The following is a 26,027-nucleotide window of genomic DNA, read 5'->3' on the forward strand; positions in this document are numbered from 1 at the left end:
TGTCAGCACTAAAACCTGAAGCCCAGTGCCTTGATGTTAATACAAGATTTTTTTATAACAAGATTTTTTTTTATTAGTCAAATGTCTATTTTTTCTACTTCTGAATTTCTGGTTGTATTCTAGGTAGTTGAATTGGACAGATCATCAGAAAAATTGGGGAATATTTCACAATCAATATAATACAGGCACTTTCTGGAACTGATGTCAGCAGATGACTGATAGTCAACAAGGCAAATTCAAAAATCTCTGAATTTGCCCAGCATAATTAAATTTGAAACATAGGTGCTCTAACAATCCACTGTGTTCCTGCTAGCTGAATCTTAGAAGGGAACTTTGAAAACATGCAAAAATAAATCCAAATGAATTATAATATGGGAGTATTGTTCTAATATTGCTGTATCTACATCATTTAAAAATAACTCGTGAAAAATAGAAAAATTCAAGAAATCAACCAAGTTTTTAATCCTTTGTACCTAATTTATTTAATCAACTTACCTAATATTCTCTACTCCCCCCCCCCCCCCCACAAGCTGGCTTGATTGATTTTCGGCAAAACTATTACCTGTGAAGTTTGGTCAAATTATCTAATGCTTTCACCACAGGAATAATCAAAATTATATTTTAAGACTGAAAGTAAGAAGAACGTTCATACAGTAATGGTACAGACCGTAATTTAACATGTTCATACACAGTTAAATTAGTAATAGGTTAAAAATCTTCATGGATATAGTCTAAAATTTATTTACAATCATTATGAATGTGAAGTACATGCATGAAAATGTATATGAATATTCAGGAACTCTGGGGAATCAGGAGTGGAGCCTCAAGCTATAAGGATCAGTTAATATTCCAAATCTAGACTGAGTGCCCCCTCCATGTTATCAGAGGGCACCCTGCATATTCCCAGAATATTACATATTGTAATATATGCAATTATTTACCTTCCCACCTCCTCAAACAGACTGTGACCTCTGTGAGTAGGGATCATATCTTTCTTGTTCACTTTGTGTCTGAAAGATCTAGCATACTGCCTGGCACATATTTTCAAATTGAATCGATGAATATAGCTTATGAAGCAAATACATCTATTTGTGTGGATACAGACACAGAAATAAGTGGATATATTTGTGTGTGTTTGGAGCTAAAGCCAGGTATTTTTTCTAGAATTTAACGACTGGAGAAATGGATGCCTTGTAATATTAAGATTAGAGCAAAGTATGACCATTCCAAGAGTTTTTATGTAAACATTTTACGCGCTCAACAACCCTATTCGAAATATTGTATATTTAAGATGTGCAAATAGTATATAGAGTATATTTAGTGTAGATATAAAAATATATATAAATATATATTACATATATATGTATAAGTGAGTGTGTATGTGTGTGTGTGTATATATATATATATATAATATTACAGTTAAATCTTGGAAAAGGTACTAAGCTAAACACCAGGTAAAGACTATTCTCTGGAGCGAACAGGTAGGAAAGCAAACAAAATACAATGAAAGCCCTCACCTCCCAACTTTCATTTGAGAATTTTGGTATAAGACATCCAAGGGCATGATGGCCTGCCTTGGTACCAAAGACCTAGGCTTCCTCTTTCTTACTTCTCTGCCATTTTTAAGGTATTGCCCATATTCTGGAGGTTTGAGAGGGCTTGCCAACACTCGATCTGCACACCAGCAAATAGAAGGGGAAGGGAGGAGAGCCACACCCTTTCACTTTAGGAGCATGTTTCTGAGCTGAAGGCCACAAAGGGAAAATTATACACCTAGTTTTTATTCCTAGGTCTTTAGAACTAGTCATCCAACTACATCTAGCAGTAAGAGAGGCAAAGAACGGTAGCCTTGATTTGGTGCACCCTACTAGAATAAAAATTTCTAGTATTTTGTGACTCATTTAAAGACAATCATCTCTGACAGAGGTAGGCCTGTGACTGTCCAGAAATTTTCCTATGAAAATTTAGGAAAGGAACAAAGGAGTGTTTTGTATTGACTCTCTAACATGCCAAACTCCCTGATAAATAAAACTAAACCAAACATGCAGACATTGGCCTCCTGCTAGCCATGCCAATGTGCTTGCTGTGCAAACGCAGCTTCAAGGCAGTCCCCAGTCCCCCTTCCAGACAGCCTGGTCCCATCTAAGTAAAGATTCCACAGCTACTAATAGTCTATGCACTTTCCATCTTTTACCCACTCTTCTTGCATTCTTTCTGTAGGCTGTCCTTCACTACTGGTCACTGAACTGCTCATATTCCACAAAGCAACATACTGCTCTTCTACTCTTCTTATGTTTCTGCTCTCTCTTGACAATATCATTTCTTTCCACTTCCTAACATTCTCCCATACCCTGAATATCTTCAAGGGTATATCTCATAAGCTTCAATCCCAAATATCTGACCATCTCCTGAATCTCCACATGGACTCAATAAAAATTTTCTGAACCTTCTATATCACATTCATTTTTTTTCATTAAAAATGTATTCAGTCTACTACATATCTGTCATTTTGTTAGATGTGTCTATTAAAAAAAAACATAAATGCTCAAGGAGAATAGAACCTACTAGAAGATGCAGATAATTGGTAGGCATATTATACAGACAGTATAACAAGTGATGGAGAAGGTATGGGGTGCTCTAAGACTCCCTGAGGACAACAATTGGGATTTTGGAGTAAAAGAAGGGTTTCTGAAAGAAGTGATACATAAAAGGAGATTTGAGGAGTCTGGGGGAATATGTTTAATGAAGGAAAAACATGCTTCTAGGACTGATGTAGGTCAACATAGCACTGGGTGGGCTCACAGTGGGTTAGGCTGGGGAGGCCTCATGAAGACCTTACAATTCTGTAGAAGTTTCAGTCCGTGGCTGCAATGTAGAGTCACAGAAAGGTTTCATACAAGACAGCGTTACATAACTAAATTGAGTTTTAGAAAGATCGCTTTTGCCACACTGTGTAGAATGGAATGGAGGGAGGCAGGACTAAGGACAGGGAGACCAGAGAAAGCATTTATGGTAATCTGACAGAGATGAGTCCCACAGAAACCTCAAATTTTAAACATTCACAACTGAACCAAAGCCTATTATGTCTTCCATAATTCTCTATTGTTGGGAATAATGTTACATTCACTTTGTCACTCAATTAGAAATCTAGGCGTGTTCTGCAATGACTACATTTCTCACCCCTTCAGATCCAGTGTCCTGCATATTCTCCCTCCCTCATATCTCTCAAATCTATAACTCCCTCTTCCACTAATATTCATTGTCCTATTTTATGCTTTTATTATTTCTCACCCAGAAGATGCCAATAATCTCTTAACAATCACCCTGTATTATTCACTCCATTTAAATCTATTTATCCAATATTCCTCATAATACTCTACCCTAAGCTCAAGTATGTCAATTTTACGCCCTTGCTAAAACACTTTTCAAGTCGTTTCCATGGCTTTAGCACGGGATGTAAGGCTATACATGAACCGGCTTCTATCGATCTAGACATCCTTACAAATAAATGAATCCCACGCTTAAGATATGCTGGTCAATAACTGGTTGTTCTCCATATGCTTCATCTTACTTTTGGTAATTATATACCTTCTGCTTAGAATATGTCCTTTTCCATGATGCTAATTTGCAAGACTTGACTTGACTCTTCTTCCCTTTGGGCTTCTCTGAAGGCTTCTTCTTCAGATAGAATTGTTTCTTCTTTTTGCTCTTACCTTATTTTAATATATTTCTTTCTTGGCACCCATAATCCTTTACTTCACTTACTTATTTACACGTCTGTCTCATTGCTCCACGCTCTGAGTGGCTTGTGGGCATGTGGCTCATTGTGTCTTTTTAAAATGCTGCCACCGAACTCAGATTCTGGCAACAGTGAAGACTCATTATCTGTTGGTTCACTGATTGAAAAAACTAATTTTAAAAATTGAACGGTAACAGTGGTGGACCATATTGATAGTTCTATCGGAAGGAATATACAAGTTCAGAATCTAACAAGCTTTAAAATAAAACAGAGTTTTAATCAGAACATTGTAATATAAATGTGATGTAAAGATAGCATAAATCTTTTGCACATAAGTCTTACATTCTTATATTATTCCAGATTGGATAATAAAAAGTGTCCCTGAGAAGTGCCTACTATCCAGGTATTATTGTCATCCTCTTTTGCTGTTGAGGAAACTGAGGCCAAGTGATTTGAGCCTTGATCTTACTGAAGATCATACTGTTATCAAGTAGGACAAGTGGGATACAAACCCAGCAATCTGTCTCAAAAGTCCATACTACTAAATTATACTGCCTAATCTGTAAGTAGTCAGCTGTATGTCCATATCATATATTTTTCAATATCATGAATCTAACCCTTGCATTCTATTGCTGAAGCCCTTCAGATCTAAATAAACTTTAAAGTTGTATCATGCATTAAAGTGTTTATGTTGCTTGAGAGGCGGCTGTACATAGACAAATGTGCACTAAAATCAGGCAAGGGTTTGGATTCTGCTTCTGCCACAGCAGTTAGGTGACTTGGCTAAGCTTCAGTACCTCCCCCATCTGCCAAATGGAAATGATAGTTTTCACAGATGTTGGGAGGATGATACAAGTATATATGCCCAGTGCACAGAATTGCTCAACAAATATTAAATTCTCCCTTCCCTCTCCCTCTTTCTCTCTCTCAGCCTCAGTGACTTTATCTTTAAAATGGGAATTATAATATATATTTTATATGCTTGAACGTTAAATGATATATGCAAATGTCCCATTTAGAACCTCTCAAATAAAGAGTGCTAGAGCTTCCCTGTTATTGCTGAGTTTATTAGGCCCCCAAAGTGTGGATAAAGAAGCTAAGAATCCAAACCAAGGATGCAAGAGTCCCATCTAGTGGTGGTTTAAGTAAAATCAAAAGACACAGGGATTATACTGCTTAAAGGGATGCTTAGAAAGCCTCAGGCTCTTTTATTTTAGTTATTCATTTCCTACCTTGAGAAATAGCCTGATGGGGCTTGCAAGAGAAGAGAAAGGAAAGCCTTGAACTGGATTCCCCTCCATCCTTCCATTTGTTCCAAGAAAGCCCCAAGTCTTTTCAGAGTGGATCCACATATTTCTGGTCTTGTTAAACCCATTATCTTCATGACTGAACTACCCTGTTCCTAGGTTTCTAAAAAGATATGATTGAGGTCCTTTGAAAGCCTTTTGCTATCAAATCGATTCAGTAGTATCATTACGACTTAAGACCAATCTCTTGTAAGAACTACCCATCAATCATCATCTATTACATTTTCAAGGTGACTTCCAAGAAACCTAGCATGGTTCACATCCAAGCTCAAATAATGTCAGGAATGAGATGGAAGTTCTGGATTAAAGTAAGGCTGGATCTAAAAATAATCAAACACAACCTGCCAGGAGTATCACTCTGGGATTCCTGTAACACTACTCCATTACCCAAGAAATTCCAGTGTCACTGCTAAATGTCACAGTAGTTATAATGGACTGCATGTGTGTTCCCCTCAAATTCTTATGTTGACATCTGATCCCCAATGTGATGGAAGTAGAGCCTTTAGCAGGTGATTTGGTCATAAAGGTGGAGCGGAGCCTTCATGAATGGGATTAGAAGAGGCCAAAGAGTTAACTCTCTTTCAGCCATGTGAGGACACAATGAGAGGCTGACAATCCCCAGCTGAGAAGAGGGCCCTCACCAGACCCCACCACGCTGGCATCCTGATCTGAGACTTCAGCCTCCAAAACGGTATGAAATAAATTTCTATTACAAGCCACCCAGTCTGTGTACTTTGTTGAAGCAGCTTGAACTAAAACAGTAATATTCTGATTTCACGAATTTAAAAGAAAATAATACATTCAGTATGATGACAGTAAGACAATAAAAGAATAGAAGACTACATAAAACTATCTTGTATAAACTCTCCATTGTTATCAAACCCTTTCACTATTTCAGTCTTATAATTGCATTGCCATAAAATGCAGGGTGGCTGTTCAAATGTTAATAGTTCTGGTGATTTCTTATAGCTCCCTGAGGTGATTTAACAGGGGAGATATTATGTTATTTGTGATGAATAATGCATTATTAAAAATATTTTATCACAAAAAAGTCACCCAAATGGAAATCATTTCCTGGAAAGTCTAGGATATTTGAAAATAAATAATAGCTTTAATTTTTTTTGAGAGTTTAAAACCTAAGGATAAATATGCACTCAAAATTTTGCTATAGTGAAACTAAAAATTTAATGACCTAAACCTGTATGAACAGTAAAATAATCAGGGTAGAAAAGCTATTATTTTCCAGTTTGTTATTTCAAAGCTTAAGGGAAGAAAAAAATTATATTTACAAAAATTTAAAACAAAACAACAAAAAACAAAAACTCTCCTCTTGAAGCACCTGGATTCTGTCATATCCACTATAAGGTTCTCAAACTTTCACAGATGAGTTCCAAGACAAAGTAAATTATAGAGAAATGGTTTTATAGACTGCAGTCAAAAGCAACAATCAAATTCTTCACCTAAGATTAAACAGGAGTTTCTAATGACTAAGGTGATGCTATTTTAAGAAGCTATACTTTTAAAGACCTGGATGAACCAGGTTAATTCTGCTTAAAAATTCAGACTATGACACCAGGAAGGACTGAACTTTGAAAAGTCATTTGATGTATTAGTTGCTGTGCCATAATCGGATTGCATCAACTTCAGGGCAAGGACTAGGGCAAGGAATCTAGAATACCTCAGTAAGCAGCTGCTGATCCTAACAGTTAACTAGCAAATTCAAATCTGAAGGTTCACCTCAAGTTCTGATCTATGTTTAGTAAGCCTGACTCTCAAGCAGAAATTACCCATGTGAGAAGCAATCACCCAGCATATTTCTGACTTCAGGCTCTAAAAGAAGAAGGGAAAAGGAGGACGAAGTAGTTGGACAACATAACAGTGCGGCAGAACACGCAAAAGCACTGGGGTCTGAGAGCTGCAAGGTCAAATTCTCTCTTTGTTACTGACCTGCTGTCTGATAATGAAACAGTTGTTAATACCTTCGAGTTCTGACGTTCTTTTCTGAACAGGGGGGATAATTAACTTTCCTAACTGAAGCTTTGCTTTGTTTTGTTTTCAGAATTAAATAATGAGTAAATTTGAAGTGCCTGAAAGTGTATGACCAACAGTGTTCAATAAATGCTATTACGTAATTTTTTCCTCATTATTATGAGATTTCAGTGTAGAACATAGGACTGGATAACCTGCCCTCGTGACTTGAATGGTTATAACTATTGAAGTGATATTTGCACATCCTGGACAAAATCTAAAAATTAAAAAAAAAAAAAGACAAAACGCTAGCATACACTTTTAATTCTTTTCCCATGCCCTCACTAATAATTCATTCTCATCAATCAAGCTTAACCAGGCCACCTATATTCCCGAAACAACTTCTAAATCTGCCTCTAGAGTAGAACTAGCAAGGCTTTCTAATTTTCCTTGCCATGGTTTATTAATGTATTTTGCCTCAGTCACTTTCCTAATTGGCAGCGGCTGACTGGGATGCGTCTCCGACAGCGGGAAGGAGGGCGGCTGGTGGGCTGGCAGCTTGCTGATTAGCATGTGCTGCCTTGTGCCAAAGTCAATTCTGGGAGGCCAGGTGTGCCTCCTGTTAGCCGCCGCAGCCCAAGCCCTGTGGAAGGCAGGGATCTGGAATGCGTTTTGCAGACACTGTGTGTGCCCTGCACCGGCTTTCTGTTCCTTGGTTTCATGTCCCGCTACCACCCAAGCGTTCTACTCCCGATGCCCCCTTCCCACTATCATACAATTAAAACCAGCTATGTCTCCTTCCAAGGCTGGCCCAACACACTTTCTGATTTTCTCCCTCTATTTTTTTTAATTAAATTTTTTTCAGCTTTATTGAGGTATAATTGACAAACTTGTATTTGAACTGTACCATGTGACGAGTTGACATACGTGGCGAAAGAATCCCTGCCAGAGACTTAATTAATCCACCCGTCACCTCACATATTTACCTCGTTTCCCCTGCTTTTGGTGAAAACACTTGAGTTCTAGTCACTCAGCAAATTTCAATACAATACAGTAGTATCAACCACAGTTACCATGTCATACGTTAGATCTTCATTCGTATTCATCTTCTAACTGAAATTTATGCCCTTTTACCGGCTTCCTGGGATTCCCCTCACCCGCCAGCCCCTGGCAGCCACCATTCTAACTCTCCTTTCTGTGAGTTCAACTTTCTCTCCCTTTGCTTTTGATTTTTTTTTCCAGTTCTTGTGGAATGCCCTTTCCCATCTCTTCATGCCTTGGTCATAGGTGCAAATTCCAATGTCCACAGGGACCAGGTGGGGAAAATACACAGGGAAGGTGGGCGATAGGGAGTGGCAGGGGCTGTGGCAGACTAGAGATCGCATGTCCGAAGGGGCTGTCGCTACTCAGTTCCACTTCCGCGTTGTCATGCAAGAATACAAGTCCCTGTTTTACCAAATTTTCTGATTTTTTTCAAACAATGAAAATTATTAGCATGTATACATATAAATATTTGCCCATGATTAAATATACATATAGTAAGACACTAGCAAATATATTTTGTATGTAAAATCTATCTATCATCTTTTTTGTCCTACGTAACCTTATGATACTCAGCAGCTGGTTCAGATAAACTAAATATAAGAAATGGTTTTGTATACAAATATGGGAAGTAGCTGAAACTTGGTAGAACTGGAGATTATAAGTTCTGGCTAAAGGAATTTGAATTCAAGAAAGAAACACACACACACACACACACACACACACACACACACACCACTTGGATTCAGAGAATATCCTACAGTACCCTCGGTTCTCAGGAAATACCCAAACTTGCTGTTTGTTGAATATATAAAGTACACAATGAAAGTCTATGTTTGCTCTAAGACTTAATAAGCCCTGTGCACATGCTGTTTCATGGATCCTCTCAGCACCTCGAGGAGGTAGCTGGCACACGTCTTACATCCATTTACAGTGGGGAAAACCATGTTTGGAAAGGCTACACACTTGCTTAATCTAGAAGTAGAGATAGGACCTGACAGCAGCTCTCTTTGCTCTTGATACAATATTTTTTCAAACAAGTAGTAAGCGCTCAATAGTGTCAGCTGCTTTATTATTAAGGAAAAAAATCTATATTCAGATCTAGTCTACTTCAGATCATGATTCTCTTTATTAAATGACAATCACCTCATTATTAGGGAATTTTCTGCCTGACAGATGACTGGCCTCTCAAAGTTTTAGTGGGATGTTCTTCTTATGTACCAATTTTATGGCCATCTTCAGTACTGAGCTGTGTTTCATATACCAGGTGTGCAGAGCCCATTCTGTGTATAGCTTTCTAGAACTAAATGAAGAAGCTTGTTTTTCACTCAGCAATTTCACTGTAAACAAGATGTTTCTAATACTGTATGACCTGCTGGACATGCTGGTGAGGGGAAAGGAATGCCACACAGTAGGACTAAATGCTGACAGAATTAGACAATGATGAAGGAAACAGGATAAAGAAGAAGGTTAAGAACGTGGGAAGGGAGGAAGAAAATGAGAGACAACATTGATAAAGGCATGTAATAAGTAGATATATTGATAACTCAAAATGACAATTTAATAATTAGATATTTAATATTTGGTTTCATAATGTATACTGTATGTTTAATAAAAAATTTAACCTTATCCTGAGAGAGGTCTGGCCTTTGCCCTCAGCTTCTGGGAGGTAGATTTTTAGGCCTTGGAATGATATACCTGAGAGGAATGGCTTAGTTTGCCTGGGGGCTATGGGCCAGCCAGCCAGTAACAATGGAATTTAGGGTGTTTTTGTTTTGGGGGGTTTGTTTTGTTTTTTGGGTTTTGGTTTGGTTTTGGTTTTGGTTTTTTAGCAGGCCACATCAGCTTATCCTCCTAAGCAGCTGGAAACTGAGATCAACCACAAGGCAAGTCAGTCATGCCCCTGTGACAGAGCCCCAGCAAACACTCACACACCAAGGTGCAGGGAAGCCTTCCTGGTGAGCAATGCTCTGTATGTATTGTCACATATCAGTGCCAGGAAAGTAATGTTGTCCATGGCTCTGTGTGAACAGGACAAGGGAAGTGCAGCATCTGAACTTTGCCCACACTCTATGCACTTCTTCCCTGGCTGATTTTAGCCTGTATCTCTTCCCTGTAATAAACCATAACTGTGAGTGTAACAGCTTTCAGTATACGCTGTAAGTTCCAGTGACTTATCAAACCCCAGGGAAGTTTTGGGAACCCCTGATCGTATAATTAATATCAGAATGATTGCAGCCCTCTGCACTGTGTTCCTTCTAAACACAGTTGGCTAACCAATTGCAATGGATGATTTTCATTTATTTTTTTTTTCCCAGTAGTCATTCAACCTTCTTTTGGAAATAGTCCTCTGACCTCCAAACTTGCTTTATACGATTTTGCTTTTGCCAATCTACCTCCTTTGAACTCACAAATGTGTGTGCTTATCTGTCCACCTGTTCATCTATCATTTATCTATGTAAAATCATTTTGCATTTACTATTGTCTCAGTTCAACTTACTTATTTTCTATGACTTTAAAAAGAGGCAAAAATAACCGCACTCCTGAAATTTAAATTCTAGAGGGGGAGACAAATTATGTAAAAAGTATTTTTCTATAACATATTCAAAGATGATATGTGCAATGAAGACAAAATTAGAGTAGGCTGGGGAACAGAAACAGGATTGGGAAGCAGTTAACAATTTTAAGTTAGACTGTTACGTAGTCTTCTTTGAGAAAATGAGAGTTTAGAAAATCCCTAAGGAAATGGAAAGAATGAACCACACAGGTATCTGGGGAAAAAAAGAGGTCCAGGCAGAGAGAAGAGACAAAGCTCGTAAGCGAATGACTGCCAGGTTCATAAGGAAGAGGCCAGTGTAGCAGAAGCAGAGGTTGGAGGTAGAGGGAGCTCCTACTGCATCAGGACTTATTGACCTCTGAAGGGCCTTTCATTTTTACTCTGAGTATTCTGGTGAGCCAATGGGTTTAGAGAACAAGTATGACATGATCTGACTTACATTTTGAAAGTATCCCATGTTGGGAAAAAAGTCCCAAAGAGTGGAAGCAAGAAACAGTAAAAAGTCTAGTGCAGTGTTATGGATTGAATGTTTACACCCTTCCAAAATTCATATTTTGAAGCCTTAATGCTTACTGTGGCTGTATTTGGAGACGGAGTCTCTAAGGAAGTAATTAAAATTAATTGAGGTTGTAAGGATGGGCTCCTGATTCAGTGGGATTGAATAGGATTAGTGTCCTTATAATAAGACACACCAGAGGGCTCTCTCCCTCTCTTTCTGTCCCCTGCCTCAACCCCATGTGAACACACCAAAGAAGGCCAAGTGTGGACATAATGAGATGGTCGCCATCTATAAGCCAGGAAGAAACCTCTCACTGGAAACCAACCCTGCCGGGCCTTGATCATGGATCTTTAGCTTCTAGAACTGTGAGAAAATAAATTTCTGTTGTTTAAGCCTCCCAGTCTGTGGTATTATGTTATGGCATCCCACACAGACTAAGACATTCAGTGATCAAGGAGAGAAATGATGGTTTGGTCTAGGGTATAAGCAAGGTCACAGATTTTGAGGAGCAGAGGATTGAAAGTTCAATTTTGTGTATAGTGAGTTTGAGATGTATACTGGAAATTCAAGTGGAGATATAAGGAAGACCATTGGATGAAGATGTATAAAGGGAAGAGGTCTGGACAGAAGCTATAAATTTGTAATTATCACATGAAAATTACAGTATGCCATGATAAAGGATGAGGTCACCAAAGTAGAAAATACAGAGAAGAGAATGGCTAAATATTGAGCTTGGAGCCCTCCTATATTTAAGTGGTCTGGGAAGGTGTATGGACCTGCAAAGGAGATTAGGAAGGCATGAAAAGAAGGGAGACAAGAGTATGTGGCTATCTTGGAAACCAAATGAAGAAATTCTTTCCAACAAATGTTTCTCATTTAGTAGTTTTCTCATTTACCCTGTCAAAGGCTGCTTGCTATTAGATCAAGTAAACTGATCTGAGAATTGGCCACTGGATTTAGCAATGACAAGGACCTTGAAAAGAGTAGTTCTGGTGGTGTACTGGAGACAAAAGCTTGATGTGAGTGGGTTTGAGAGATCAAAGGAGAACAAAAATTGAGGACAGTAAATATAATTCTTCCAAGTAAAACTACTGAAAAGGAGAGCAACAAAATGAGGCAGAATCCAGGGGTTTAGTAGAATCATGGGAATTTGATCTGAGGATTGGGTAAATAACACCGTATTTGCATTTCTGTTAGGATGATTAAGGATTGCAGACACAGCTGACATTAGAGAGAATGGAGAGGACCGCTGGAATGATATCCTTAAAGAAGTGGAGAAGAGCTGTATCCTAGTGCACAGGTGGATTGGTCAGCATCATAAAGAACTGTAGTCAAGCAGAGTTTGTGAGTGTAGACGCTTAAATAGATGAGGCTATGGGATTCTAGGGAGAGTCTTTCTAGTTGCTTCAGTTTTCTCAATGAAATAGAAATCAAAGTCATCATCACAGAGCTAAGTGAGATATAAATGAGATACAAAGAGCAGAGTGAGGATGTGTGAGGAATTACTTCCTTCTAATAGAAGCCTGCAATTCTTCTATCCTTCAGGAACTACTCCTTCTCCATTTGTGTAGTGGATCTGACAGTACCCACTGGCTCAAGGAGTGGCCCGTGACCCAAGTCTTGCTAATAATTGTGTGTGTGGCCATGAAAATTGCATCAGGGATGAGCACGTGAACCTGTCTAACCAATAAGAATCAATTATGGGATTTTGAGATGGGATGCACATCTAAGATGTGTTTCTTGTCTACACCTATACAAGTTCATGGTTAATTAAGAATGAAGTTAACAAGGAGGCATAAGCCAGCTTGACTTGGGGTTCATTTCACTGTAATTAAAGGAGCCTTGACTAAAACTTAACATACACTGGCATATTACACTTCAATAAAGGAATATGAAAGATTCTGAAATTCCCTTCAAACAAACTAAACACTAATATGTCAAAGAAGCTGGATTCCTGCCCAGATCTGTCTTACCCAGAGATTTATAGAGTTCAAGACTCTTGAAATATGCCACCTTGGGAAGGGATTACTGCTACTCAAACTAAAGCAAGATCTGACCATCCTTAATGTATATCTTGACAAGAAGGAGATAATTAAGTAGTAGGTAATAAATAGCAATAATATTAGCAAATAATTACATAGTACTTACTATGTGCCACAATTGTTCTAAGTGCTCCGTGTGTGTGTGTGTGTGTGTGTGTGTGTGTGTGTGTGTCTGTTTATTCCAAAAAATTACCTCATGAGGGAGATATTATCATCCCAATTTTACAGTGGGTTGAAACTAAGGTGCAAAGAGGTTAAAAAAAACTTTGCCCGGGGGCACCTGGGTGGCACAGCGGTTAGGCGTCTGCCTTTGGCTCAGGGTGTGATCCGGCGTTATGGGATCGAGCCCCACATCGGGCTCCTCCGCTGTGAGCCTGCTTCTTCCTCTCCCACTCCCCCTGCTTGTGTTCCCTCTCTCTTGCTGGCTGTTTCTATGTCTGTCAAATAAATAAATAAAATCTTTAAAAAAAAAAAAAAAAACTTTGCCCGAAGTAACCTAATTTGTTTATAGCAGAGCCAGATTTTGAACCAAGATACTGTGTTTCCAGAATATGCACTCTTAATTTTATGGACTTTAGAGCAAACAACTACTTTTTTTCTTACGGTAGCAGAACCCATGAACTACAAATCCCATATTTGGTCAGTCTATAACATTAGAACACTGAATTTATTCCAGATGGCAATTTCTCAGAGTCTCAGTTATGAGACAAGTTGGACGAATGATATATAAATAGAAATTATTGGGAGGGACTTCTGGGAAAGCTTATTAATGGCAAACAAAGAGCTGGAAGAGGTCTTTTGCCCTTTTTGCTTATTCCTTCCTGTTTCCTGAATATGAATGTTATAGCTGGAGCACCAACAGCCTTTTGGGCCTACGAAGCAAAACCCCATGCTGAGGATATCAAAGAAGGGAGACAGAAAGAGACCGGGTCCCTGATACCCACAAGTGTTGCCACACTAGTCTTGGACCATCTACTTGAGGATTTCTTTTAGATGGAAAAAAAAAGTCATACATTCAAGCCACTATATTTGGGATTCTCTGATATAAACAGTCAACCTGAATAGTGAAAATAGAAGAAAAATGAGCAATCCAAACATATCCCTTTTGGAGTTTTAATTATTCCAAAATTCATATACGATAAATAGTAAGGCCCTCGCATATGCCATGAATGATGCATGAAATATAAACCTTTGAGCTCCCTGTCCTCTTTTACTTGAAAAACCTAAACCCTAACAGATATTTGTTATTTGATTTTAGGTTTTTTTTTAAAGATTTTAGTTATTCATTTGAGAGAGAGAGAGAGAGAGAAAGAGCAAGAGAGAACATACAGGGGGATGGGCAGAGGGCAAGGGACAGACAGACTCTGAACTGAGCAAGAAGCCTAACATGGGGCTCCATCCCAGGACCCCAAGATCAGGACCTGGGCCAAAGGCAGATGCTTAACCGACTGAGCCACCCAGGCGCCCCTGATTTTAGTTTTTAATAGCTAAAATTCTCTATTCCATGCTTAATATAACATTAAGATAAAAATACCAGTACACATTTCTTATATATAAGCTTATTCACATATTCACATGTTCATATAGAAACTTAGTCATATATTCATAAACTGATCCCTAAATTTTGAAAAATGATTTGGATTCAAATATGGAGATAATAATTGGCAAATTCGCTATGATTATCTCTCATTTATGTGAAGTGCTGAAGGCTGTTAATCAACTAAAAGAACCAGGGCCACAATTTCACAAAATGAGGGAATGTATATGTCTATTCAAACTCAAAATGAGGTTGGCAGATTGCAAATGCACCGTCTGCTCACAGGAGCTCTGAAAGCACAAAACCCAAGGTCTGAGGGTAAAAGTTTCCCAAGTGCCTTCTTATACTAGTGACGACAGAGGGCAGTTGCCTCATCATGAAGACAGTTTTGTTCGGTTTTTATTCAGGAACTTACCCCAAATATCTACAACAGTGCTGATAAACAGATTCAATAAGTATTTCGTTGGTGTTCCATGAACTGGGCTTGAACACCCAGAGGAAGTCAACGGAGGCTTTTATCATCACAAGATACACAGGCAATCCCTTCAAAGAAAGATCTTTGAAAAAAAATTAGGCTGGCTCTTCAGCTACAAAATAAACGTAATCTACAAAAAACTGAACAGATAAAACCCAATATAATGGAACGAAGTCTCTGATGTCAAGGGATGTGCATTGTAATTTCAATTCCTATGCTTACTGTCTTGTTTGCCCTACTTTCTTATTCGGTTCACAGTGTGAAACCAGATCTCAAAGGTTGAAAAATTTGACATCTGTCTCTCGGGGCATATTAATTTCTTAACTGTGGTCGTTTTTTACTTGGGTGGGCTATCCATCACAGAAAGCCTTACAAGCATGAAGAGGGCAGATGATTTAATGATCTCTCTAGCTTGTAAACCTGACTATGAATTCAGAGAGAGAAATTTGAAGAGGGTAGAAATTTGGTTTAATAACTGCTGTGTATCTGTCAGACGATGTTGTTCAAATCAAAAAGAGGCAGAAAACAGTGAAAGATGGGATGAGGGTGTGGAGTAGGACAGCTGGGCTGCTTTCAAGGCCCATTCCAGCAAGACGTTAAGATTTTTGTTTAACTTTTACTTGCACACACACGCACACATACACTCACACAGAACTGTATTTATTACAAACTTTACACAGAATAACTTGTAGAGATAATACTCAAAATGCTCTTACCACCTACCGGTTTCTTTTTCTTTCTTTCTTTTTTTTTTAAAAGGTTTTATTTATTTATTTGACAGAGAAAGAGAAAGCCAGAGAGAGAGGGAACACAAGCAGGGGGAGTGGGAGAGGAAGAATCAGGCTCCCAGCAGAGGAGCCCAATGTGGGGCTCGATCCCAGGACTCCGGGATCACGCCCTGAGCCAGCCGAAGGCAGATGCCCAACGACTGAGCCACCCAGGCGCCCCTCACCTACCGGTTTCAATCGATATGAAAATCTGACTTTTGGATCCCTACATCTGTATTGTAAGTAATTCATATAAAATATAGCCTGGATTTTTAATTTTATATATGTTTATATATGTTACTTTTATAACCAATCTAAAAACTTTTGTATATTTTTTATCATTCAGCTTAGCAGCCCTGACACTAACACATTCTATTCATTCAAAGTTAAGTATTTATTCTTCTATTTATCTCTCCTCTATGTTTATAAGTAGACTACCATTGGCCTCTTTTAACAAATGTATCTCTGTGATTTATGCTATGAAATCTGTCTTTATTTGCCTCAATATTTTATTTCCTTCACAACCTTTATTAAACACTTTTAAACATTTTCAAACACTATTAAACAAACAATATGTAAATTTATATTTACATATAAATTTAGATCTTTCTGGAATATTAATTCAACACCAATTGTGTAATTTCTTCCTAAAACTTCTCTTCTGTATTATTTGTCTTCTGAAAATCATGCAAGTTTTTTATTTATTCCATTCCATCTGAATGGAAATTTTCTCTTATTTTTGGTCCCATCATTTTGGGTGGGGGGGGGTTTGATTTAAAAATTTACATTTTTGAAGTAGATATCTGAAAAGGAACTTCTGAAACTAAATCATCCTGAGAAAGCTTTGATGCACTCATTCCTTACTTTTTTTTTTTTCCAACTCATGACTTTTTAAAATTATTTCACTAAGGTGAAATCCAGAAGTATATAATTAACCGTTTTAAAGTGTACAATTCAGTGGCATTTATGCATTCACAATGCTCTGCCAACCACCACCTCTCCCTAGTTTCAAACTTGTTCATCATCCTAGAAGAATATACTGTTCTTATTAAGTAATAACTCCCCATTTCCCCTGCCCTCTATCTACTAGCAACCACGAAACTGCTGTCTGTCTCTATGGATTTGCCTGTTCTGGATAATTCTTATGAAAGGAGCCATACAATATGTGACCTTTTGTGCCCACCTGCTTTCACTTAACATGGTGTTTTTGAAGTTCACTCACATTGTAGCACGCTACTTAATCACTCTTATGGGTGGGTAACATCCTATTGTCAGTATAAAGTACATTTTGGTTATCCATTAATCCACTGGAGAAAATCTAGGTTGTTTCTACTTTTTGACTATTAGGAATAATGTTGCTATAAACATCTGTGTACGGGTTTCCATGTGAACATATGTTTTCACAAATCTTGGCTATATACCTCAAAGTGGAATCGGTGGGTCATATGGGAATTATTCTACGTTTAACTTTTCAAGAACTGCCAAACTGCTGTCCACGGAGGCTGCATCATTTTACATTCTCACCAGCAATATATAAGGGTTTCTATTCTCCCCATCCTCACCAACACTTATTTCTTGTCTTTGTTTTGTTTTGTTTTATTTTATTATTATTATAGCCATCCCAGTGTGTGTGAAATGCACTTTATTGTGGTTTTTGTGTTTCTTTAATGTTCAATGTTGTTTCATATCATTTTACGTGCTTATTTGCCATTTGTATACTTTCTCTAGAGAAAAAAATCTATTCAACTTCTTTGCCCATTCTTTAAATATAGCTTTTTGCTTTTTTGTTTTTGAGTTTTTAGAATTCTTTATTTAGTCAGGATATTAAATTCTTATCAGATATACGATTTGCAAATATTTTCTTCCATATGGAAGTTGTCTTTTCACATTTTTGATAATGTTCCTTGAGGCACAAAAGTTTTCAATTTTAATGAAATCCAGTTTACTTATTTTTTCATTGTTACTCATGCTTTTGGTGTCAAATCTAAATATCCATTGTTAGATCTAAGATGGTAAAGATTTATCATATGTTTTCATCTCATAACTTTATAATTTTAGATTTTATATTAAAGTTTTGTATCCATTTGTGTTCATTGCTATATCCGAAATGTGGTAGGAGTCCAACGTCATTCCTTTGCATGTGGTAGTCATTGAGCTTCTGGTATCCTTGCTGAAAATCCCATAGAATGTTCTTAACACACTTGTTGAAAATCGATTCACCATGAATGTTTGAGTTTGTTTCTTCTTCTCTTTTCTTTTTAATTTGTCAGAGAGAGGGAGAGAGAGAGCACAAGCAGGGGGAGCAGCAGGCAGAGGCAGAAGCAGGCTCCCTGCTGAAAAAGGAGCCCAATAAAGGACTCTTCCTGGGATCATGACCTGAGCCAAAGGCAGATGCTTAACCGACTGAGCCACCCAGGCATGTCTTGAGTTTGTTTCTATCCTGATTTTATTCTATTGATCTATACGTCTATCTTTATGACACTACCACACTGTTTTGATTCATGTAGCTTTGTACTAAGTTTTGAAACTGGGAAGTGTGAAGTCACCAACTTTGTTTTTCTTTATCAATATTGTTTTGGCTATTTGGAGCTTCTTGTAATTCCATATGAATTTGAGGATTGGCTTTTACCATTTCTGCAGAAAAAGGCCATTGGATTTTTTGAACCTATAGATCGCTTCGGGGATTATTCCCATTTTAATAGTATCGCTTTCTAATCCATGAACATGGATGTCTCTCCCAATAATTAGGTTTTTAATTAGGTATTTAGTTAGGTATTCTTTAATTTCTCTCAGCAAAGTTTGGTAGTTTTCTGTGGACAAGTCTTATATGTACTTGGTTAGATTTATTCCGAGGTATTTTATTCTTTCGGATGCCACTGTAAATCGAATTATTTTTTTAATTTCCTTTTGAATTATTCATTGCCAGTGTTGAAAATCAAACTGATTTTTGTGCATTGATAATGAGAATAGCTAATGTTTTATAGCATGTATTAAATGGCAGGCATTGTTCTAAAAGTTTTACATATTTATGCCTTCAGAATACTAAAATGGGTTGCTATAGCCTATAAGATAAAGGTACACTGTATTAGCATGGCTTAGAAGGCCATTCTCATCTAGGCCTCAAACTATAATTCTATCTAATGTATCCACACTGACACGGAAACAGCTCACTGTCACTGAACACACTATGTGCTTTCATTCCTTGATGTTATGGCACAGTTGATCCTTTTAGGCTAGGATTTTTGCCCCATCTCATCTGTCTGAGAAACTCCCACTCATCCTTCAAGCCTTGGCCCAATAACTTTAACTGAGGGCACTCATTTAAAATAAAGCATTTCAGAGGGGAGTTGGGTGGGAGGATGGGTGAAATAGTGAAGGGGATTAAGAGGACACTTATCATGATGAGCACTGAGTAATGAGGTATAGAATTGTTCAATCACTATATTGTACACCTGAAACTAATATAACACTATATGCTGATTATACTGGAATTAAAATTAAAAAACTTAACTAAAAAGAAAGAGACTTAGCTAAATGTTAACTAAGCTACTTAATCAGTTCTCACTATCTTGTAACAACTTGTATGCACCTCTTTTATAACCATTAATCTGTGTTGCCATTATCTTTTCTGCCTATTCTGTTGCCCTCCACTATACTTAACTGATTGAATGTAGGGACTATGTTTTACATGTATTTGAGCTCTAGGGCTTGGTGCAATATCCAACAGACTGGATTCTCGATAAAACTTTCCTAAATGAACAAGGGTACTGAACACAAAAAGACAATCTGCTTTGCACAAAGTGTGCTCAGCCTAGTTCATTCATCCAAAAAGCAGTCATTCCCCTGCATGGTTTATTTTTTTTTTAAGATTTTACTTATTTATGAGACAGAGAGAGTGAGTGCAAGCGCCCTTGAGAGTGAGAAAGACAGCACTAGCAGGGGGGAGGGGCAGAGGGAGAAGCCAACTCCCGCCCCCCCCCCCCCCCGCATGGTTTAAATCAAGAGAATTAACTTTGTCATTAAACACACTAGTGGTAGTGAATGAGGGTTCTCTTTCTTTCTCTTCTTCCCTTTCTCTCTCTAACCTGAAATACAAAGATCATCTTTGTCCATCTAAAAACAAAACAAAGCAAAAATAAGCAAGGAAAGCCTAGAGATATGGTACTGTTATACTCCAAGTCAAAGCCTCTAAGAATTTCTCCTTATACAAACATGAAGACAAATGATGAAAAGAGGAGCAAAACAGTAAGAAGACTGAGTTTCCAGAAGATCTGAGTAGTGTTTCTATCTCTTATTAATAGTGTGGCACTGACTCTGTATTTTGCCTCTCTGAGCCTCAGCTTCCTCATCTACAAGGTGGAGACAATATGCCCTGCCCCACACACCACAAATTATTGGTGTGAGTATCAAGAAAGAGAATGCTTTTAAAAGTATGCCACAAAACATAATGTGCTACACAAGAAAGCGTGTAGCTATTCACTCACCGAACACTGTTCTTGCAGGCACAGATTCTCTGTTAAGCCAGAATGACACTTGGGAGAGAATGACAGTCATGATGCAAGGCAGATATGTCTGAATCACAAAATACCCAATTTTTCTTTTCAAGTGGAAATGAGCTGTCATTACGGTATATTCACCTAGAAGAAAAATTTAAGAAGCTTAAGGAACTATAATAGTCAATAGTTTGAACATTTTGGAAATGGAACGGATTTGAGAAAGAACAGTCCCTGATTTGAAAATAAGAAAAAAAGAATTCATCACATATACAACATGAAAAGTATAAACCTTTAAATGCCTCTTTAACATAGCAAGAATATTTTTAAAAGAATTTTAATATTATCAAGAAATTTGCAATACATATCCAAGGTACATTTGTTTTTCTCTCCAGGTCATGCCTCTGACCAAGGAGATACAGGATTCGCAAATGCTCTTTGACCACGAATTATCTTCTCATGTCTCTCATCCCGCCTGGTACCAACTTCAAGTCTCTGCTTTGATTGTTCTAACTCCCTGCCTTTTTAAAGTGTCAGTCTCTGGCCACATCTCTAAGACTGACCCAGGCTTTTGACCCAAATGTTCCACTTTTGACCCTGTCACCCATTTAGAATCTCTCAATGTTGCATGTGTACTCTAACTCACTGCCATCATTTCTATCCAATCCTGAGAGCGACCTTCCTTTCTGCTTTCTGGGCTTACATCCAACCAGAGGTAACATCGTCAGTTCAACATGGCAGCTTTTTCTTAGATGAGTGTGGCCCTTAGTAAGGGCATCAGCTTTCCCACACAGGCCAGTAGTAATGATCCATAAATCAAGAGTTGATAGTCACAAATTATCCAGAATAGGAGGAAAAGAATTAGAAAACTAGGAAAATTGTGACACTGTTTGAAGGTAAGATTGGCTTGTCTGAAAAGTCACACACTTTTTGAATTGACAGTATATTTTAGACCGGTGTTTCTCAAACTTCATGCACACTTCCTTGGAATCTTGTTAACGTGCAGATCTTGACTTAGTAAGGGGTCGGGTCTGAGACTGTAAATATCTAAAAAGCTCTTACAATCTACGCTGGTAGTTCTTGGACCCCAAGAACAAAACTTTTGAAGCAAACTAACGTATTTCAGTGACTTCAACCCATCAATTTTCTTAGAAACTAGTTTTTTTTTAAGAGTCCTTTTACTAACCTGTACTGGATTTAATTGTTTCCTTTCCAATGGATTGGCCCAGAAGATCATACTGATTTAATCTGGAGCCATCAGGAGCAACTTGTACTGAATCGGATGCATTATAAGTCCAAATATAAGTGACCTCTGAGGTTGTATATGCATCTGTAGGAAATCAGAAAAAAAATTTAAGAACTTTAGTAAGAACCATCAATAAAGTGCAACATCAAAAGTTATATATTGCATAGAATCACTATTTATTATAAAGATTGATATTTATGGATCATATTTTGTAGAGTAAAATGTATCTTTGAAATTTAGAATTTTCAGTATGAAGAGTGTGAGGTGGACCAAGAGAGAAAATCATGACCATAGAGTATTTTCATTGCAACCACTTTGAGAAGTGAACAGCAAATTTCTCTTCCGAGCCTGCAAAAATCACTGGGCCCTGAGATGGTTCAAACGTCCTCTATGGTTCCCAGGTAGTAGATGAAGACATTGTAGTACACAGGTTATAAATGCCTAAAGCCCACTTAAATGGTTTATTTGGAGATAGCAACTGCTCATGAAATAACATTTATAATTAAAAATGATATCACTCTCCGGACATAAAAGTAACTTATTATCATATGAGAATATTGACGAAATGCATTGTATTTATTTTAATTACTATTTTTGTAGTTAGTTTTGTAGGTTTTTCTTCAAAACCTTCACCTCGTTAAGAATTAAATGACTTAGCTATCATGATACAATGCATTCCATTAGAAGAATGAGAATTAATTATTGCAGAACATGTAAAATAGATCAAAATGCTATGGTTTCATCAAGATATAAATACTCCTTAAAACATGATCATTTTAAAATTAATGCACCCAGACCTATGGATTGGTAGGAGACAAAACACACACAGACCAGGTGTAACTTCTGATTTATTTGGCCAAAATGCTGAACTCAGCAGAAGTTAGATAATTCTAGCACTGGAGGGCAGGCAGCCTATCTCTGGCCCTGGCACTTTCTTTAGGCCTGTCCGGGTGGGGAACAGCTGACCTCTCCATGCGGGAAGTCTCTACACAGTTGAAGTAACAGATAATTCTTGCTATCCTACTGATCTTTTGAAGAACTTCTATGTACTTTTGCTCATAGGAATGTTTAGAAGTAGTGGTTACTCCTGGTTCGGTTTTCTAGTTTGATAACATTGTTCTGGGATGGCCCTGCTACTTACCTTGATCCAAGGTCTACGGATCACAGACCAATTCACACTTAAGCATCAGTCACAGTAATGTGAATGTCTATGAGTTTGTGTCTTTGTTGTGTGGCCTTTTAATGACATACTACAATGTTGTCTGGTTTCTGCGTGTTACTACTAAATGTTCATATCAGTGAAATACTGTTTTCATTGTACACATATTCACCTATATCCATAATTAAATTATATTCTGTGAAACAATTTTTGAACGAAGACTCTAAAAATATGTAGATGTGTGTTTATCTTTATATATATGTGTAAAACATATGTATTTTAATAGCAGACATATGCCTATAGCTTGTATATGAATGAATTCTGGTTACTCTAAGGTCTAAATTTGTATTAATTTCAATCAGTGAATCATTGATGATTCTGCCGCTATGATTAAATAAGGAACATTAGTAATGTGGATAACTAGCAATCCATTTGCACATTATTTAAGTGGCTTGTTTTTTTTTTCCCTATGAATACACATTAGTAGTTGTGAATACTAATAAATTATGAACTTTTCTTAAGTATAATGATTCCATTTTTGAATTTTGATGTTTATTTTTAAACATAAGTAAGAGAAAATGAAATCTTACAAATGCAGTGACATTTTTGAGAAACTAGGGAGACACTAAGGGGCAGGGACTCTATCTTGTTCATATCTACACTGCTTGCACCTGGCACAGAGCCTGTCACCCAGAAAAAGTTCTCAGATTGTTCTTGCTAGATTAATCAATAAACTCATAATATTTTAATTATGTTATTTATTTTTATGAAGATGGAAATCTGCATAGCAGCCCAAGAACATGCTAAAGAAGGTGACTGATACTTCCCATGTCTTTTATGGAGAAGTAATGCAACATTTCATTAGTTAGATAGGAATATGTTTTTTAGATTTTGAGTCTGGTGAGAGAAGACAGAGAAGAAAGTCATGCAGCTTTGAGGCACTCCCGGTCCACCAACACCATATAAACCAGGAGACCACTGCAGTGTTTTTCAGTAAAGTATAAAAGGAGAGAAAGATAGTTTGTTCTACAAATTACACTGTAAATTCCATCTCTAAATTAGATTTTAGTTAAATAATTTCATTTAATTCTGTTAAATAATCCATTTTTGAGTCCTAATCTGCATTAAACATCAAATGCCTACTAACTGATTCTTAATATTTGGTAACCAGAAAAAAAATCCCCAAATCATTTTTAATTATTAATTTTTATCCCAAAAGATGATTTATAATTTCTTTTGGACTAATGCACAGGACACATCCAGACTCCCATTTCGGAACTTTTAATTATGTTGAACAGCAAGAAAATATATAAAGATATAAGGCAAGAGAAATAAAGCAAAACAAAAATGAATTCAAAATTATAAACTTAAACAAAAGATGCTTCTTTAAGAACAATGATAAATTTCCAGAAATTCTATCACTTTAGGTGGCTTTTAAGCAAGAGAAGAATAAATGACTAGAAGAAAAAGCCATGGCTGCTTCTGCCAAAATCTGTTGTGCCAACATTTTAAAGCTTGGGTTGGCTAATCCATTACATAATGTTTAATGCCCATACTTTTTTGTTTTCTTTTTGTTTTCTTGAGAGAGAAGGGGGGGAGGCAAAGGGAGAAACAGAGAGAGAGAATCTCAAGCAGGCTTCATGTTTTGTGAGGAGCCCCAAGGTGGGGCTCGATCTCAAGACTCTGAGATTGTGACCTGAGCTGAAATCAAGAGTCTGACACTTAACCGACTGCACTACCCAGGCAGCCTTAAAGTCCATACTTTTAACACTTATGTATCCACCACTTACTATTGGCAAGGATAGATAAAATAATATGTAAATCAAATTGTTTATTCAATCTGTCAGAAAATAAACATGAAGAAAATGAATGGAAAGCGATTACTTCGAGAATGCATAACAATAAGCTTTGCTTGTTGTCTAGATCAATCACTTCTTGATATAGAAAGTCACACGTGCAACATTTCACGACTCTGTAGATACAGTACAAGGGATTTTAAAGTTTTATTTAAAATATTTTCAGGCATATTTATTTCATATTCAGAATTAAGACATCACATCAGTTATATTTGGTGCCTTAATGGCACTAACTTGTCCAGTGAAAAATTCCTTTCCTTCTCATACCATACTGCATTTTGAATAAATCCTTTCATTGGTTATCAAGGCTTTTCAATTTTCTCTTTAATGCCATTTACGTAATGCAAATGAGTTTTTCTCTGCTGCATCTGCTGTAGTTTTTTCCACATCATGTTTACGTTGTATAACATGATTGACTATCTTAAATAATTTGGGGAAAAATGCCAGTATTGAAGCGATGGTTTCCATGACAATAAAAGAAGGCTTTGTAGTTAAACAAAGAAGAGATTCTCAAAGAAAATTGAGAGCTGACACCTTTTGTAAGAACGAATAGAACAAACAAGATTGAACTTCTCATTCTACAGAACTATGGTCATCAAAATAATTAGAGGAGTGTGCATTCATCTCAGCCATCATTCTCTTTTCTTTTACTTGATACAGTCTGTGGGGTGAAGGCACCTATTCAATCATACATATTTTTAACCAGATGAAGGAACTGCATTTCTGTTCAAGTGAATGAAAAGTCAAAAGGTGCCCTGAATGGATAAAGATGGAGATACCAGAAAGAGCAAGGTTTTTGAAAAGGTCAGGTGGTAAGACATGCTAACACAAGAGAGAAGCTGCTATAGCTGTGTCCATGAATTTATTGTGAACCTGCCCTAAATGTGGGCCTAGGGAGATGATTTGACCTCCCCTCTTTGCAATTATTCTGGGAGAGTGAATGCTTCTGCTTGAATACAAGCTGTAACCTCAGTGACCTAGAGAATGGCCAAATGCACAGAGCCTTTTCTGAAATATTATGTAAGCAGAAGGTGCCTGCACATAGCCATCCAGTTACATCATCTCCTTAAAATTTATTTTAGAAAATTAAGAAAAATTCTTTCCATTAGTTGGAAAGTAGGAAGATAATTGCACAGATTCAGCTTTGCAACAGGCTGATTACTACCTTAATAAACAATACAATCTATCCTTGACAATTCATTCTTAGTTATAAAAAAAATGCATTTTGCATTTTTAAGGTGCTAGAACTTGGAAAAGAAGGTAAATGACATGGTCTTGACCTTCACTAGGAGCTCCTGGACTACCTTTCCCCATGTATAAAAACACATGATGCTCTTTAAT

General features: G+C 37.2%; 1 protein-coding gene across 3 annotated transcripts in view; it reads right to left on the bottom strand.

Moving 5' to 3' along the window:
- Nucleotides 1-26,027, bottom strand: part of GABRA2 (gamma-aminobutyric acid type A receptor subunit alpha2) — a 113,500-nt gene that overhangs the window by 21,644 nt on the left and 65,829 nt on the right. For all 3 annotated transcript variants that reach the window (XM_026508830.3, XM_026508829.3, XM_026508828.3), the window contains exons 6-7: nucleotides 21,612-21,755; nucleotides 20,417-20,569 (exon numbers count right to left, since the gene is read on the bottom strand). In XM_026508830.3, the coding sequence (XP_026364615.2) occupies nucleotides 20,417-20,569; nucleotides 21,612-21,755 (297 nt within the window). The remainder of the gene's footprint in view (nucleotides 1-20,416; nucleotides 20,570-21,611; nucleotides 21,756-26,027) is intronic.

This window comes from Ursus arctos, unplaced genomic scaffold, assembly GCF_023065955.2.
Source record: "Ursus arctos isolate Adak ecotype North America unplaced genomic scaffold, UrsArc2.0 scaffold_9, whole genome shotgun sequence".
Taxonomy (NCBI): domain Eukaryota; kingdom Metazoa; phylum Chordata; class Mammalia; order Carnivora; family Ursidae; genus Ursus; species Ursus arctos.